We start from the raw sequence: 18747 nt of genomic DNA on the forward strand, positions 1-18747 counted from the left end.
TTTTTTAGGGAATCTTTAAATCTTGAACCAAAAGTGTCTCATGAAGCCATCATTAAAGTAAATAGTTTAGGTAAAGAATATTTGCTTTGAGCCTTGCACTCTTGTAAAAAGTTATATGCATGGGTTCAAAACAACAACTAATCTAAAGCACAGATGAGAACTTTAAGGGTCAGAGAGTCCAAATTAATGAAAATTTAACAATATGGGTAGACATAGTGAGAATGATGACACATCGTGAAGTGCATAACTAATGTCATTAAACTGCACATGTAGAAATTGTGGATGCATGTATGTTTGATTGTGTATATTAGCACTAAAATAAATAATTTTAAAAAATAATTTTAGAAAACAAAATTATATTTCTATTTATGGGTACATAGTTACATGGCAACAAGTATTAGAGGGTAGACAAAAATATTTACAGTAAATATTTTTGAGTAGTTATTTTGAATAGTGTTCTTTGGGGGGAGCTTAACTTTTAAAAGTGTTTTGTAACTTCCAGTTTTCTTCTTTAACTATTTTAAAAGGAATTAAAGATTAAAAAAGTTGCTACAAATTAATTTTCCAAGTCAATGATGAGAAAGAATAAAATGTCTGCAACATATTGTTGTTGTTCTTGTTATGTGCCATTGAGTTGGACCCGACTCATAGCGACCCCTTCTTGGGTTTCCGAGGCAGTATAACTACGGAAGTAGATTACCCCATCGTCCTTCCAAGGAGTGGCTGGTGGGTTTGAACTGTCAGCCTTCTGGTTAGCAGTCAAGTGCCTTAGGCATTAAGCATTAAAAGTAAATCTGTGTAAATCGCTTTTACAAATAAAAAAGAAACAGAGATAAATGTGTAAGATAAGAAACATGAATAAGAAATCCCCTAAAGCGGAAATAGAAATAGTCAGTAAACATGAGATAAACCATTTTTAACACCACTAGTATTTTAAATATGTAAATGAAAGCAGGAGATAATTTTCATCAATCACATTGTAAAACTTAAAAAAAAAAATCCTATTCAGTTGTCAGGGGTGCAGTTACACTGCTGGTGACTGTGTAAACCATCCTAATATTTTTGAAAGGACCATTACCCAGCATACACTGAGAGACTTAAAAGTAGTTATACTATTTCATTTCTAGGAATTCACGTCAGGAAAGTAATGACACAGATGCATATTGATTAATAAAGAAAGAAAATTATTGCCATATTGTTTACAGTACTTGTGGTGAAATGAATTTCTTTATGTGGCCTTTTGCATTAGTTCTTTGGAAAACCAGCTTGTGACGTTTTTCCCCTAAGCTCTATGGAGGTATCTTTGTTCTAGTTTTCTACCCCAGAGGTTTTATTACTTCTCTCCGAGTTGATTGACATTTCCTAGGAAAGCTTATAAACAACTTGATAGTATGATATTTTTTTTTTGTCTAGCCCTGGACTGAAGCCTGCCCAGTGATTAGTTTATTTTGCCCACTTTGTAGGGATTGGTCAATACATTTATGCAAATTAAGTGACTATAGCATATTTATGCAAATGAATAACTATTGTCCACTGAGAGAGGATTGGTCAGTTTGTGGCCCTGGTGGGAGGGCCATGCAATGAAATTGAACAGGAGATTGCTTCTTTATACAGCCAATCCCACAAAGGTTTGCAAACAAAAGGAGGAAGAAAGAAGCAAAAATTATAAAAGGCAAGAGAGGAAAGAAGTGAGAAGAAGTAGAGAGGCAGGAGGTAAGGAATGTCCTAAAAGTGCAACAACAGGGGTCAAGTGCTATAACATTGAAGAAAGCAACAATGTCCAGAAGGGAGCCTGCAGCAGAGTTGTGGAAACAGAACTGGAAAGGACACTGTGGCAGTGCCAGGAGCAATAGGCCCAGAATTAAGATATATGAATGAGAAAAGAAAAATGTTCAAGACTTTCGAAAGCACATTTAAGGAACCTGTCCTGGAGAAGATGATACAACACAAATAAATATTTTTTACTACAGTATCTTGAATGGTTCCACCATTAGTATTTGTTTCTATATTATACATTTCTATTAATGTAATGTATGCATCATTACCAGAAAACTGGAAAATGCTGGTTTGACTTTGAAGAGGAAGCAAGATTAGGAGTGAAAACAGTGAAATCAGGATTAAAAAAAGCACTCATGATAGAGCATTAGACATTTGGGTAGTTTGACTGTTTTTAAGGGAGCATACCAGAGTGATGACGTGGAATTTGTACATTTCAAGGCAGCCAGGTATATGAAACAATCACTACTTTTATTGTTAGTCTTCTAAAACTACATAATCCCATATGTAGAAATATTGGAAAAATAATTTTCAAATAGCAATTCTGACAAATTACACTTCTGTTTCAATACCTAAGGGTTTGCAGTAGTATCCAAGTAGATCATGATTATTCAATACATTTGAGCAAAGCAGCACTTTCCCAGGTGCTGAAATAATATAGAATAGCCCACCCCCCAGTTGTGGTCTTTCCAAGGGCATATTGTACAAGAACATGGTCTTCTTCTTGAAAATGGGATGCATCTTCTTACCAGAAACATCCCTCAAAGACACCAATGCTTATCTGATTCTTTATAACATCACAAATATTTGGATAACAACAAACAAATCAAATAACTCCTTACCTTTAGAGAATTTCCACACAATGGTGGGTACAGGATAACCCTCAGCTGAGCAGTTGAGGATCACAGCTTTGCCATAAATCCCATCCTGGTCTCGAGGCTGAACCACAAACTTAGGAGGAACTGAAAAGAGAGAAACATTACCAGAAATTCAGACAAGATCATAAATTAATAAAAGTGTGCTTAAGAAATCCAAGAATTCTAATGAATCCCAAAATGCATAGAATATTTTGCATAGATAAAAAATTAAGTCAATGCTTTCACTTGGGGCAAAGTAGAAGGAAATCTTGGTGTGACAATTTTTTTTTATTTACATGAATGAGCTTATTTTGCACTAGGGAAAATAGACTTCCGAGCATAGGAGTTTGATTAAACCCAGGAAATATGACATTTTAGTTTTCATTTGTCAAAGGAAGTCTTCATGAATTTGCTCTATGGAAAATCAGACTGGAATCATCATTTAAAATATACATATATATGTGCTCCTTAAATAGTAACTTTCTAGGATTACAGACCTCTTGGGTCTGCAGTGTTCTTAACCTCTATTTTTCCTGGAGATGGAGGGAGAAGTAATAGGCACCCACATCCAAACCAAACCAAAACAAAGTAACTGCCATTGGTGATTCAAGACCACCCACAAGATAGTGAACCTACCTGAAAAATCAGCCACTGAAAACCTATGGAGCACAGTTCTATTCTGACACATGTGCAGTCTCCACAAGTCAGAATCAACTTGACAAGAATTGGCTTAGTTTTTCAGTTTTAAAGACCATAAAGAACACAATAGTACTGAACTTCTTCCCAAAACGTGATGAGGATACATTATTCCTGGTGTTAGGATCATTTTGGACCAAAGGGAACTTCAGGAACCAGTTGAATATACCATGATGACTCTATAGTGTACCTGTAGGAAACGTCAATGAAGTAGTTGCTTATTTGGTGAGTTTTTTGAGATACTGGAAAGAGCTATCCCTACCCAAAATGTATATATGTATGTACTCTGCTTAAAACATACCTACCAAGAGAAAGCAACTGTTTTGTGTTAAGTTATTGTGATTTCAAGAATCTTCAAGTCTTCTCTTCAAGAGACAATATAAATACTTGAGGAAATACAGCATCTGTAGCTGTTATCATTCCCAAATACTTCCCTGCAGATCAGTGAGCAAATATGAGATACACTTTCAATGTCACAGTCATAGAACTATGTGAAAGGAGATGTAATTCTATCCACCAACCATTAGATACTCAATGAATGTGAGTGTGCTTTCTCTCTTTTCCATAATCCTTGTAAGAGGAAATCTTGTCTGCTTTGCAATATCTAGCATTTTTCACTATGAGACAGAGAGGTGAGCCTATGTACCATAGAGACTCTGGAGGTTCAGACACCATAAGTAATGGATTAAGGAGATGGTTAGGGTTTAAGTTACCAAGAGACTTAGAAGCATGTTTAGATGATATAAGCCATAGTGGAGATCATTTTGATCATAATACTAAGGAGGAGAGAACAGTATCAAGAAACAAGAGGGAGCTAGAGATGGAAATTCATTGATATATTTATAGAGCAGAAATTATTTAAGTTTTCTAGCTCAGCTTCATGTAGAAAGTGGAGGAAACAGAGCTTAATGGCTTGGTGTGTGTACCAGAGGGCTGAACATCTATGCTTGATCTCCAGCTCTGCTTCCTCCAGTTGGATGGTGTAGTGAAAGATACCAAATGTCTCTTGGCATCAATATCCTTGTCTATAGGATTGTTATGAGGATTAAATGAATTAAGGTGAGAAAAGTGCATTGAACAGTGGTTGGCAGATGTTACCATGTTATATGAGTGTTACTTAATTTTGTAAATGTATTTATGTCCAGATTTAACATGTCTTTAACAAATAAAATTCCCAACTTGCAAATGAAATAAATCCTTTAAATCTAGAAATGGGTTTCTAGAATGTTACATAATTAGGAAATAATTTTATTTAACTCAGATGATATTCTGACACAAACTTACTGCATAAAACATAAACATGGTTAAAATAATATAATATTAGGTGATCTGGTCTTTCATGGTGAGAAATTGTTTCTAGGAAAAATACTACAGATTATAAAAGCAAAACATTCTATTAAAAGTGATCAACATCAAGGGCAGATTGCAATGTTTAAAACATTACTCCAGAATTTCTCTGCCTGGGGGGAAGGCACATCTTTAGTCATCTATATTCTATGATACATTTGGCTCAAACTCTCCTGCTAAGAGCAAGAAGCCCTTTGTCAAATGCAAAAGGTAACTAATTTCTTCTCTTTCCCCTAGAATAATGTCCAATTATAATGTACCCATGATTTGGCCCATCAATTTGGCTTTAATCCAAAGGGTTGTCACTTAAAAACTGATTGAAGAGGTTTCCATGGGAAACTCCACTGACATAGTGTAAGCAAAGTGGTTACTGATGGAAATGACCCCTAAATTAGTATAATAATTCTACTAAATCAAGCCTGGAATAAATACCTGTCTGTCTGATTTCACACCTTTCCCTCCCTGCTTACTGAATGCTGAGCACATTGGTCTTGCTGTTCTTTGAACACACCAAACTCACTCATTGTACTTGTTTTTTTTTTTCTGCCTGCGTACTTTCTCCAGTTATCCATGTGATCATTCAGGTCTCTGCTCAAAAATCATTCCTTCATAAAGGCTTACCTTGAACATCCTGCCTAAAACACCACTGCTGTCCCTATCACCTTGTACCATGCTTACCTTCCTTCATTCCCTCTTTTCGACCTTCCTTTTTTCCTTACTCCCTTTCTTCCTGTCTTCTTCTCTCCTTCCTTTTCTGTCTCTTCCTTTCCTCTCTCATCTACTAGACTGTGAGCCCTGTGGGGCAGGGACTTATATCTGTTTTGACAACTATCATCTCCCTAACACCCAGAACAATTCCTTTTATAAAAAATATGCTTAATAAATGTGTTTAATTAATTAATTAGGAACTTAAAACACTGAAATGAATGGTATTAAATAGGTCAATAAACAATAGTAATAAGATGTTGTTTACTACTCATGGTGATTCTTACTCATGGTACCTCATGGCAGGTTTCCAAGGCCATGACCTTTTAGGAGCAGACTGTCAGGCTGGTCTCCAGAGGTACTGGGTGGTTTCAAATCTCCAGTCTTTTGGCTAGTAGTCAAGTGCTGCAGTGTAGTAAATTACTTTGTGTGGCTTTTCTACCCATAAGTCTTTGTAAACTCCAAGGTGGGATTTGCTATGAGCAACTGAGGAGCTCCTGATTGCTGAAGGTGTCCACCTGGAGTATTTCTGTTGGGAGTGGCACAAAACAATGTTCTGGGAGGTGCCCACTCTCTCTAAGGTGCTTAGAGTTCTGATGCTATAATTGGCTAGTTTGACCACCCTGCGGGCTCTAAAGGAGACCTCCTGGAGGCAGAACTCTCTCTGACTGCTGGTTGAGGAAGACTTGTTGCTGAAAGAGACACGACTCCTGAGACATGCGTTGCTGGGAAAGAGACGCAAGAGACACGCATTGCTGAGTGAGACACCAAGGGACCACTGCTGGGAAAGAGACTGTGAGAGACTCTTGGCTGAGGGACGTTGGGCTGGGAGAGGGACTGAGCGTTTTTCCTGAACTTGAGTTGTAGCCTGGTGCTTCCCTAATAAACCCTGTAATCTGTGAGTTCTGTGTGGCCACTGCAGTGAATTATCAAACCCAGGAGAGAGGTGGTGGGTGCTCTGGGAGGAATGGTTGGAGAAAGAGCTGGAGGAAGGCAGCATGTCTGGCCTTGCAATAATAGGACTTGGTTTACTGCTGGTAATCCTGCCTTCCCCTTGTAGGGTTGGACGAGGTCAGAAAATGTGGCCTCCTTACCCTTTTTGCAAGTGCTTAACCTTTTTTGCTACCCAGGGATTTGTTATTCTTATATTCTTTTTTTTTTTTTTTCTTTTTCCTGCCAGATAAATGTCAATTATAGGCTACTACGAGTTGGAACTGTCTTGATTGCAATGGTTCGTCTGTTTGTTTTTTATTATAGGCCTTTTAACTAGTGTGTTTGCTTCTCTGTGTGGCACAATATCATTAAAAACTAGACAGTTCTATCATAAGAGATACAGAAGTGTCGGAAAAGTTACCTCCATTGGAATCGTGAACAGGAAACCATTGCTTTTGCAGCTTTCCTGTCAGTCATTCAAAGCTAATAATAGGAATCAAAGACATGATTCATCATTAAATCTAATGTTTTACTTCAGATTCATTAATTCCAGGATCACCCATCTGAGCATGGCATTAAGGAGATTTTTGGTGTACTGTGTAGGTCATGGGGCACGTACACAAGAATCAGGTTTATTTTTTGTTTTTACATTTCCCTTATGATAACAGTTAACTTATTTTAAATTAAGTCTTCATTGACCTTCCTAGTGACCTAAGCTATCAAAAATGTGCTAAATTTTACAGTGATTTTATATCCTAAGACTCTGTTACAAAGAATCACTAAAATTAGGCCCCAAATTTAATTCTATTATATTCATTGATTCTAGATTTCAGCCTGAATTTCTTAGTTATCATCTCCAACACCAACATGGAAAATATCAGCATCTTCTAGAATTTCTTCAGAATATAATGTACTATTAATTTTTTAACTCAATTCCCAAGGTAGGCATTCTAAGTAATTGATTCATACTTGTATTCCCTCCTGTTCTCTTCCATGTGATGGGTACTCAATCATGTTTCCAAAGTCATGTAAATATGATATATTTTCTATTTTATTTCTGGGGGCCGACAGTCCCCTGAATTTCCTCCCACTTCACTGGCTACTCCTTATCCTTCTCTGTCTCCATTGCTAGTTTCACCTCCTCTGTTGGAACGCTGAATACTGAAGCCTTGTGCCTAGGCCTCTTATTTCTCCTGCATTACTATCCCCTTGTCAAAACTATTCCTCCCTGTTTCTTTTCTATTTCTGGTAAAGGTACTTCTATTCATCCTGTTAAAGGCAAAGCATGGGAAAGGTATTTGTTTCTTCTTTTTCTCTTTTGTGACATTCACTTTAGAAATGTGTTTTATTTTTCTTTATCTCCAAAACATATTCCAAATTCAAATGCTTCTTACTACCTTGACTATCTTCATTTTAAGAAGCTCTTGTGGCATAGTGCCTACAGCATTTGACTACTAATCCAAAAGTTGTTGGTTCAAGTCTACCAGCTGCTTTGCAAAAGGATATAGCACAATCTACTTCCCTGAAGATTTACTGAAAACCCAATGGGGGTTACTGAGTAGGAATTGACTCGATGACAGTGAGGTTTTTTTTTTTTTTTTCCTTTGGAGGATGTTTATTATCACCTTAATCCAAGGCACTTTTATCTTGTCTGAACTTCTGATGTAGCCTCTAAATGACTATCCCTGACTTTTGGACAGTTCCTACCTCCTCCAGACTATTCTTCACATAGCTGCTAAAGTCATGATTAAAAAGATAAATCAAGCCTTATCTCTGCCTTGGTTCAAGCCACCCATCGCTTACTTTCCTTTCTAATTATACTAAAATCTACCTTTCTTTAAAACAGAAATTATTTCATTCAAATTACACAGGACACTAGGATTCAAACTTGACTACATATTTGGACCTCTAGGCTCAAGAATTGAAAAATCATTGATGCTTGGCTGGCATTGCATTTCCAATTATTTTTATTTAATTAATATTAGCTGCATCCTGGACATCAGAAATTTTTTAAATATCCTCAGGTTTTAAAAACTCTAATGTGTGACAAATATAATAATAATAATAATAATAAATGCCTCCTTTTTTGTAGTACACAGAACTTTAATACTTTTGCCTCAATGGAGGGCAATGGTGGTTCAGTGGTAGAACACTCACCTTCCATAAGGGACTGGTCAGTGTTTCATTCCATTGTCTATCAGGTCACCATGAGTTGGGGGCTGACCTGATGGCAGCTAACTATACAACATAATACCTGGATAAATTTGAGAGAAATATTTCTTTGGCCACATGAAATATATCACTGGAAAGAATGTGATTTACTGTGGTTGGGTAAAAAGTAATACACAAGTGAGCAGATTAATAATTTAGAGAAAAATTAACAGAAACAACTGTACACCTGAATTGATTTCAATGAAAAGAACTCCAATGTAATTAAACTGATTTCAATATAGAAACATTTCAAAAGAGACTGACAAATAGCTGATATATGCTGCTACTTAAAAAAAGAAATCAGGCGGTGGAGGCCAAATGGCATCCTGGTGACATACTTCACCCAGTCCTTCTACAATAGACACCCAGAAAAACTAAGTGAAAAAGATATAAATAATGATCCTGGAACTCTGAGCAACAAATGAGAAGATAAAGAATTAGACTGAGTACTAATTGGAATGGGACACTGAACAAGGACAATGGTTGGGGAGAAAGAACAAGCTGGGGCATTAGGGCGTGTGACCATTTTGAGACACAGATGCATCATACACAGGCAAGGAGAAACCAGCTTCACAGAATCCACACTGGGACAGAGACAATGTGTGAACAGATCTAGAGGGTTGGAGTGAATATGAGTTGGATCTGGGAAAGGAAAGTGCAGGGAAATGGGTGAGATTTCCAGCGGCACAGGTGACCACAGAGTGAGGAGGGAACCAGTGAAAGGTGACGAAGCAACTCTCTACTTGTGAACACCAGTAGTTTGCATTGAGGCCCTATGCGAAGGGGAAGATCTGTGGGGTGGAGGTTAGACACACTGGACACCAGGTGGCCTCCCACTTGATTGAGCCTGGGCAGGAGTAGGACAATCATTTGTGCATGCCCAGAAGTGAACCAGGCCAATGCCAGTGAATTGCTGCTGCAGAAGTGCTTTCTCTGCTTTGCCAAGCACACATTACTGGTGACAAGGGGTGAGCCCCATTTCTGCCTCCACCAACCTGGTGGCTAGGGACAGCCTTTGGCCACCCCCTGCCAGCCTGGCTCCTCAGAGTACTTCCTCCTGCCAGCAGCCCATCTACCCATTGAACTGTGCCCCAAGAAGACAGAGCCAGTGTCTGAAGTTCTGCCTCCCTCCACTTTTGTCATTACAGGGCTTGTCCTCACTGCATGCAAAGTGTGCATCACTATGGTCTCCATTTTCAGATGTGCTCATGTGCACCAGGCTCCCATGCTGGCTCAGATGGCTTCATTGAAGAATTTTACCAAATGTTTAGAGAAGAGATGCACCAATCCTACTCAAACTATTCCAGAACATAGAAAAAGATGGAGTACTCCCAAACTAATTTTTTGAAGCAAGCCTAACCATGATACCAAAGCCAGAAAAAGACACTGCTAAAAAAGAAAAAGATAGGCCAACATCTGTCATGAATAGACACAAAAATCTTCAACAAAATCCTAGCCAATAGAATCAAACAGTACGTTAAAAAACAACAACAACACATAGTGACCAAGTAGGATTCATACCAGGTATGCAAGGCATTAAGGGGTGGCCTGGAAGCAGAACCTAGCACCGGGGGCTTTTGGGGGTAGCCAGGAAAGGGAGCCAGGAGTGGGGGCATTTGGCGCAGCTTTATGGAAGGCCAGGAAGTGAGCAGAGTGGTTTGGAACAGCTGAGGGAGATGAACTTGTCTGTCAGTTTGCTATCCTGTGGTGGCTTGCATGTTGCTATGAGACTGGAGCCTATGTCACTGGTGTTGCAAATGCCAGCAGGGTCACCCATGGTGGACAGGTTTCAGTGGAGCTTCCAGACTAGGACAGACTCAGAAGAAGGTAGAGGTCATCCACTTCTCAAAGAATTGGCCAATGAGAACCTTATAAATAGCACTGAAATACAGTCTGATATATTACTGGAAAACTTTTTGAATACCCCTGAAACATTTTCCAATATAGTGCCAGAAGATGACCCCCTTAGGTCACAAGGCACTCAAAATACAACTGGCAAAGAGTTGCTTGCTCAGAGAAGAGCTGACGTTAATGATATGGATAGAGTAAATCTTTTGGGACCTCCATTTGCTGATGTGGCATGACTCAACATGAGAAGAAACAGCTGCAAATATGTTTAATAATTGGAACATGGAATGTATGAAGTATGAATCTAGGAAAATTGGAAGTTGTCAAAAAATGAAATGGAATGCATAAAGATCAATATCCTAGGCATTAGTGAGCTGAAAGGGACTGGTTTTGCCCATTTTGAATCAATCGTATGATCTACTATGCTGGGAATGACAGATTGAAGAGGAATGGCATGAAATTCATCATCACAAAGAATGTTTCAAGACCTATCCTGAAGTACAAACCTATTATCGATAGGATAATATCCAAATGCCTGCAAGAAAGACCAGTTAATATTACTATTATTCAAATATACACACCAACCACCAAAGCCAAAGATGAGGAAATTGAAGATTTTTTACCAACTTCTGCAGTCTGAAATTAACCAAACATGCAATCAAGATGTGTTGATTAACACTGATGATTAGAATGCAAAAGTTGGAAACAAAAAAGGATCATTAGTAGCTGGAAAGTATGGCCTTGGTGATAGAAATAATGCTAGAGATCACATGATAGAATTTTGCAAGACTAATGATTTATTCATTGCAAATACCTTTTTTCAACAACATAAATGGTGGTTATACACATGGACTTAGCCAGATGGACTACACAGGAATCAGATTGACTACATCTGTGATAAGAGATGATGGAAAAGCTTGGTATCTTCAGCCAAAACAAGGCCAGGAGCTGATTGTGGAACAGACCATCAACTTCTCATATGCAAGTTCAAGTTGAAGCTGAAGACAATTAAAACAAGTCCACAAGAACATAAATATGACCTTGATTATATCCCTCCTGAATTTAGAGACCATCTAAAGAATAGATTTGATGCATTGAACAACAGTGACTGAAAGCCAGAGGAATTGTGGGATGACATCAAGAATACCCCATGAAGAAAGCAAAACATTATTAAAAATACAGGAAAGGAGGAAAAGACCACAATGGATGCCAGAAGAGACTCTGAAACTTGTCCTTGAATGGAGAATAGCTAAAAGCAAAAGGAAGAAATAACAAGATAAAAGAGCTGAACAGAGGATTTCAAAGAGTAGCTTGAGAAGACAAAGCCAATTATTATAATGAAATGTGCAAAGACCTGGAGTTAGAAAACCAGAAGGGAAGAACACACTTGGCATTTCTTAAGCTCAAAGAACTGAAGAAAACATTTAAGCTGCAAGTTGCAATATTGAAAGATTCTATGTGCAAAATGTTGAATGATGCAGGAAACATCAAAAGAAGATGGAAGGAATACACAGAGTTACTGTGCCAAAAAGAACTGGTTGATATTCATCCATTTCAGGAGGTGGCATATGATCAAGAATCAATGGTATTGAAGGAAGAAGTTGAAACTGAACTGAAGGAATTAGTAAAAAAAAAAACAAGCTCCAGAAGTTGACGGAAAACCCATTTAGATGTTTCAACAAATGGATGCTGTGCTCCAGCCCCTTACTTGGTTATGCCAATAGATTTGGAAGACAGCTACCTGGCCAACTGACTGGAAGAGATCCATGTTTGTACCCATTCCAAAGAGAGGGGATCCCACAGAATGTGGAAATTATTGATATTGTTCAATAATATCATTATTATCACATGCAAGTAAAATCTGCAGTATATTGACAGAGAACTTCGAGGAATGCAAGCTGGATTCAGAAGAGGATGTGGCACTAGAGATGTCATTGCTGATGTTGGATGGATCTTGGCTGAAAGCAAAGAATACCAAAAAGATGTATACTTATGTCTTATTGACTATGCAAAAGCATTGAATTGTATGGATCATAACAAATTATGGATAACATTAAGAAGAATGGGAATTCCAGAAAACTTAATTGTACTCACAAGGTACCTGTACATAGACCACGAGGCTGTCGTTTGGATGGAACAAAGGGTTACTGCAAGGTTTAAAATAAAGGGAGTGCCTCAGGATTGTACCATTTCACCATACTTATTCAATCTGTATGCTGAACGAATAATCTGAGAAGCTGGATTATATGAAGAAGAACATAGTATCAGATTTGGGGGAAGGCTCATTAACAACCTGAGATATACAGATGATACAACTTTGCTTGCTGAAAGTGAGGATGACTTGAAGCACTTACTGATGAAGACTAAAGACTACAGTCTGCAGTATTGATTACACCTTAATAAAAAGAAAGCTAAAATGCTCACAACTAGACCAATAAGCAGCAGCATGAAGGATGAAGAAAAGATTGAAGTTGTCAAAGACTTCATATTACTTGGTTCTGCAATCAACACCAATGGAAGCAGCAGTCAAGACATCAGATGACATATTGCATTAGCCAAATCTGCTGTAAAAGACCTCTTTCAAGTGCTGAAGAGCAAAGATGCCTCCTTGGAGACTAAGGTATGCCTAACCCAGGCCATGGTATTTTGAATCACCTCTTATGCATGTGAGATCTGGTCAGTGAATAAGGAAGACTGAAGAAGGGTTGATGCTTTTGAGTTGTGGTGTTGGCAAAGAATGCTGAGAGTACCATGGACTGTCAAAAGAACTAACAAATCTATCCTGGAAGACGTGTAGCCAGAATGCTCCTTGGAAGAGAGAATGGCCAAATTTTGTCTCATCTACTTTGGTCATGTTGACAGAAGGAACCATTCTCTGGAGAAGGATATCATGCTTGGTAAAGTGGAGGGTCAATGAAAAAGGGAAAGCCCTTAACTAGATGTATTGACACAGTGGCTGCAATGATGGGTTCAGGTATAGCAAGGATTGTGAGGATGGCAAGGGCCAGGCAGTATTTTGTTCTGTATTACATTCTATTCTGTATACTCATTTCTATGAGTCAGAGACGTAACAACAACAACAACAATGCAAGGATGGTTCAACATTAGAAAAAAAAAAAATCAATGTAATCCAGTACATAAATAAAGCAAAAGAAAAGAATCACATGATCATATCAATCAATGAGTAATGCATTTGATAAAATCCAACACTAATTCTTGATTTAAAGAAAAATTCTCAGCAAAACAGGAATAGAAGGGAAATTCCTCAACATAATTAAAGGTGTATATGCAAAACCAACGACCAACATTATTCTCAAGGGATAGAGACTGGAAGCATTCCCTCTGCAAATGGGAACTAGACAAGCATGAGCACTATCACCACTTTTATTCAAGATTGTATTGGAAGTCCTCGCCAGGGCAAAAAGGCAAGAAAGAGAAATAAAAACATGTAAATTAATAAGGAAGAAGGAAAATTATCCTTATTTTCAGACATTATCCTATATACAGAAAACCCTCTCTAGGGTAAGTAAGAAAACTACTTGAAGTAATTGAAAGATTCAGCAAAGTGGCTGGGTACAAGATTAAACTAAAAAAATCAGCCAGATTTCTCTACATCTCTGAAAGAGATCTCTGGAAAGGAAATAAAGAAAATAATGCCATTTATAATAGCTGCCAAAAAGGTTAATACTTAGGGAAAAAATCTTATTGGACATATAAAAGTCTTAAACAAAGAAAAACTACAAGTGGTAAGAGAGTTGTTGCATTGTGGGGATTACAATCAATGTCATGAAACAAAATGTATATGAAATGTTCAATGGAAAATAAATTTGCTCTGTAAACATTCACAATAATAAGAATAACAAAACTACAAAACAGTACTACAAGAAACTAAAAAAAGATCTACATCAGTGGAAGAACACACCAGAAGACTGAACATTGTGAAAATGTCAGTACTAGCCAAAACAATCTATAGATACAATGCAATCCTAATTTCAGATTCCATCAATAATTTTTAAGGAGATGGAAAAACTAATCACAATTTTATATGGAAAGAAAAGATACATTGAACAAGCAAAGCACTACTGAAAAAGATGAACAAAATAGGTGCAGTGTAGTAAATTACTTCGTGTGGCTTTTTTACCCATAAGTTTTTGTAAACTCTGAGGTGGAATTTGCCATGAGCAACTGGGAAGCTCCTGATTGCTAAAGTTGTCCAACTGGGGTAGTTCTGTTGGGAGTGGCACTGGAGCAATGTTCTGGGAAGGTAGCTGTCTCTCAGGTGCTTAGAATTCTGATGCTATGATTGGCTAGTTTGGCCACTCTGCCAGGCTCAAAGGGAGGCTTCCTAGAAGCAGAACTCTCTCTCTGACTGCTGGCTGAAGAAGGATATACTCCTGAGAGACATGTGCTGCTGGGAAAGAGACACAAGAAACATGCACTACTGAGAGAGACACCAAGGGACAAGCACTGCTGGGAGAGAGACTGGGAGAGATGGTCAACTGGGAGAGAGACTGAGCATTTTTCCTGAACTTGAATTGTAGCCTGGTGCTTCCCTAATAAACACCATAATCTGTGAGTTCTGTGTGGCCACTGCAGTGAATTAGCAAACCCAGGAGAGAGGTGGTGGGTGCTTTGGGAGGAACAATTGATGAAAGGGCTGGAGGGAGGCAGCATGTCTGGCCTTGTAGGAATAGGCCTTGGGTTACTGATGGTGACCCTGTCTTCCTCTTGTAGGGTTAGAGGAGGTCAGGAGATGTGGGCTTCTTGCCTTTTTTAGCAGTAGATCTCACACTTCTCAATATCAAAACCTTCTATACAACCACGGTAGTCAAAACAGGCTGGTGTTGGTACAATGACAGATACACAGACCAATGCAATGTAATTGAGAACCCAGAAATAGATTCATGTACCTATAAAAACCAAAAAACCAAACTCACTGCCATCAAGTCAGACCTGACTTATAGCAACCCTCCCTTGGGTTTCTAAGGCAGTATCTCTATGGAAGTAGCCTGCCCAATCTTCCTTCCAAGGAGTGGCTGGTGGGTTTGAACTGCCAGCCTTCTGGTCAGCAGGCAAATATCTTAGGCACTTCACCACCAGAGCTCCCAATACATTATCAAAAATAACCAAAAAATGCACAAAAAGTAGAAGATAAACTAGATGAGTGGGACATTCTAAAAATTAAATTCTTATGCACATCAAAAGACTTCTCCAAAAGAGTTTAAAGGGAACCTAAAGATTGGGAAAATATATGTGGCAACAACATATCTGAAAAGGGATTTATCTCTAAAATTTATTGAAAACTGTACCTCTTCAACATCAAAAAGATAAACAATCCAATTGAAAAATGGACAGAGGACATGAATGAACACTTCACCAAAGACATTCAGGCAGCCAACAAAATATGAAGAACTGATAGCAATCATTAGCCATTATAGAGATGCAAATCAAAAGAACAATGAGGTATAATCTCCCCCCAGCAATAATAGCAAAATTCAGCAAGATAGGAAACAACAAACTCTGGTGAGGGTGTGGAGAGACTGGAACTCTCATTGCTGGTGGGACTGTATAATGGAGAAACTACTGTGGAAAAAAGTATGGCACCTCCATAAAGGTTGGAAATAGAAATACCATTTGATACAACAATCCCACTACTTGGTATTTGTCTAATGAAGTGAGAGCAGGGGACACAAGCAGATGTATGCATACCTGTATTCATCACAGTATATTCACAATAGCAAAGAGATGAAAACAACCTAAGTGCCCATCAAAGGATGAATGGAGAAACAAGTATAGCACATATACACAGCGGAATATTATGCAACATTAAAGAATAATGCAGAACCCATGAAGCAACCCCATAACATGGAGGATATTATGCTGAGTGAAATAAGTCAATTCAAAAAAGACAAATATTGTATGAGTCCACTGTTATAAAAAATTAAGGGAAGATTTATACATGGAAAGAAACATTCTTTGATACTTATCAGGAATGGGACCTATAAGAAGTATTACAATAAATGGAGAAAAGATAGACGTTGTCAACACTTTCATAGTGCTTGGATCCATAATCAACACCAGTGGAAGCGGCAGTCAAGAAATCAGACTTCATACTGCACTGAGCAAGTATGATGTAAAAGACCTCTTTAAAGTACTAAAGAGCAAAGATGTCTCACTGAAGACTGAGGTGAGCCTAACTCAAGCCATGATATTTTCAATAGCATCATATGCATGTGAAAGCTGGACGATGAATAAGGAAGACTGAAGAAGAATTGATGTCGATTGTGGTGTTGGTGATGAATATTGAAATTACCATGGACTGCCAGAAGAATGAACAAATTTGTCCTGGAAGCAACCAGAATGCTCCTTGGAAGCAAGAATGGCCAGCCTTCATCTCACCTACTTTGGTCATGTTGTCAGAGGGACCATTCCCTGGAGAAGGATATCATGCTTGGTAAAGTGGAGGGTAAGTGAAAAAGTGAATGATGGGCTCAGGTACAGCAAGGATTGTGAGGACAGTACACAACTGGGCAGTTTTTGTTCTGTACATAAGGTTATTGTACATAAGGTCACTACGAGTTGGAGCCGACTCAACGGCACCTAACAATAACAACAATAGGAATGGGAGGTGAAAGGAGGGAAAATTACTAACTAGGTTGTTGTTGTTATGTGCCATCAAAGTTCTGATTCATGAAAACCCTAATGGAGAGGCACATATTAATTTGTGTGAAGGGAAAAGCAATACACAAATAGTGGGTGACCTGCACAATATCACTAAGGAAAAGGAAGACACTGTTAGGTGCACAAGAGTTACAGACAACAAAAGTAAATGTTATTACATACACAATCCTGCATTATCAGTAATAAGAATAATAATCTATGAATGGAAACATAGGTAGTGAGGATGGGTAGGTGAACAGGCCTATACCCATGACCATATATAAATCTGGCAGACAATATTTTTACATAGATATATGTATCTGCTGTCCATGAATATAATAGAGCTACCAGGCGGTAAAGTTCTGAAAACTTCTTAGCCATAACCAAGCACCTTGAAGGAGTGGGTGGCTGGGCTGAGGACCATAGTAGCAGGGGACATCAAGGTCAATTGGCATAACATAGTCCACAAAGACATCGTTCTACATCCTACTTTGGTGAGAAGCAACTGGGGTCTTAAAAGCTTACAAGTAGCATCTAAGATGCAACTATACATCTCTCCTCATTTGAGCAAAGAAGAGGGAAGAAAATCAAAGACTCCTGGAAACAATTAGTCCAAGGGACTAGTGGACCACATAAGCCTGTCTCCATGACCCTGAGATCAGAACTAGATGGTGTCTGGCTACCACTGCCAACCACTCTGAAATCCCTTTCACAATAGGACATCCTGACTGGAATGGCAAAAATATGTGGAACAAATATCATACAAAAAATTTAAAAAGATCAGGATTACTGATCTGATAGAGACTGGTGGAATCCCCAAAAGTATGGCCCTTAGTCACCCTTCAAGCCCAGAATGGAACACACTACTGTGCCTCAACACTCAGCCAAACAATAGACAGGCCTTTAAGTTGAACAATAACATCAGGGAAGTATGTACTCCTTAGAATGATCAACCATAAGAAATTAAAAAATCATTTGTCCAGGGATAAAGCATGTTGTTGTTGTTGTTGCGTGCCGTCGAGTCAGACCTGACTCATAGTGACCCCTCCTTGGGTTTCTGAGGCAGTATCACTATGGAAGTAGATTGCCCAACCTTCCTTCCGAGGAGTGGCTGGTAGGTTTGAACCCCTAGCCTTCTGGCTAGCAGTCAAGTGCCTTAGGCACTACGCTACCAGAGCTCCTGGGATAAAGCTTAGAAGACAGAATAGATAGGAAAGAAGAGCAAAGGGAAGGGTAAACACAAGAAAGAAGCGGGAAGAGTGCTGTTAAATTGTGGGGATTGCAATCAATGTCATGAGACAAAATATGTATGAACTTGTAAATGGAAAACCAATTTACTCTGTAAACTATCACCAAAATCATAATAAAAAGTTAATTTAAAAAATGGAAATTAAAAAAATCATAACACAAATAATCTAGAGAAATTCTAATTTATCCTTGATATGCATTATCTGGCTAACATAAGGAATATCACTGATGATTCAGAAATGATCACCTAATTGTCAGTTGAGTTTAACAAATTTTGCTATTTTTCTCAATTGGTCATCCTCATCTCAAGTGGAGTCAATATTGTAATAAACCTCAGATTAATTGTAAAGCTTAAAGTAACCTTTTCCAGTGGACCACTAAATTGTGGGTGAGGAGAAAATCAATGCTTAGAAATAATGAAGTAATCATGATGTTTCATTTATGTCTGGAAATTCTGTATTTTATA

The 18747-nt window shown here is 38.2% G+C and overlaps 1 protein-coding gene across 1 annotated transcript in view; it reads right to left on the minus strand.

Moving 5' to 3' along the window:
* Nucleotides 1-18747, minus strand: part of DSCAM (DS cell adhesion molecule) — a 981394-nt gene that overhangs the window by 378461 nt on the left and 584186 nt on the right. The window contains exon 11 of the mRNA XM_042781616.1: nucleotides 2619-2738. Coding sequence (XP_042637550.1) covers nucleotides 2619-2738 — 120 coding nt within the window. The remainder of the gene's footprint in view (nucleotides 1-2618; nucleotides 2739-18747) is intronic.

Source organism: Orycteropus afer, unplaced genomic scaffold (genome assembly GCF_000298275.1).
Source record: "Orycteropus afer afer isolate SDZICR_OR568_19922 unplaced genomic scaffold, OryAfe1.0 scaffold00137, whole genome shotgun sequence".
NCBI lineage: Eukaryota > Metazoa > Chordata > Mammalia > Tubulidentata > Orycteropodidae > Orycteropus > Orycteropus afer.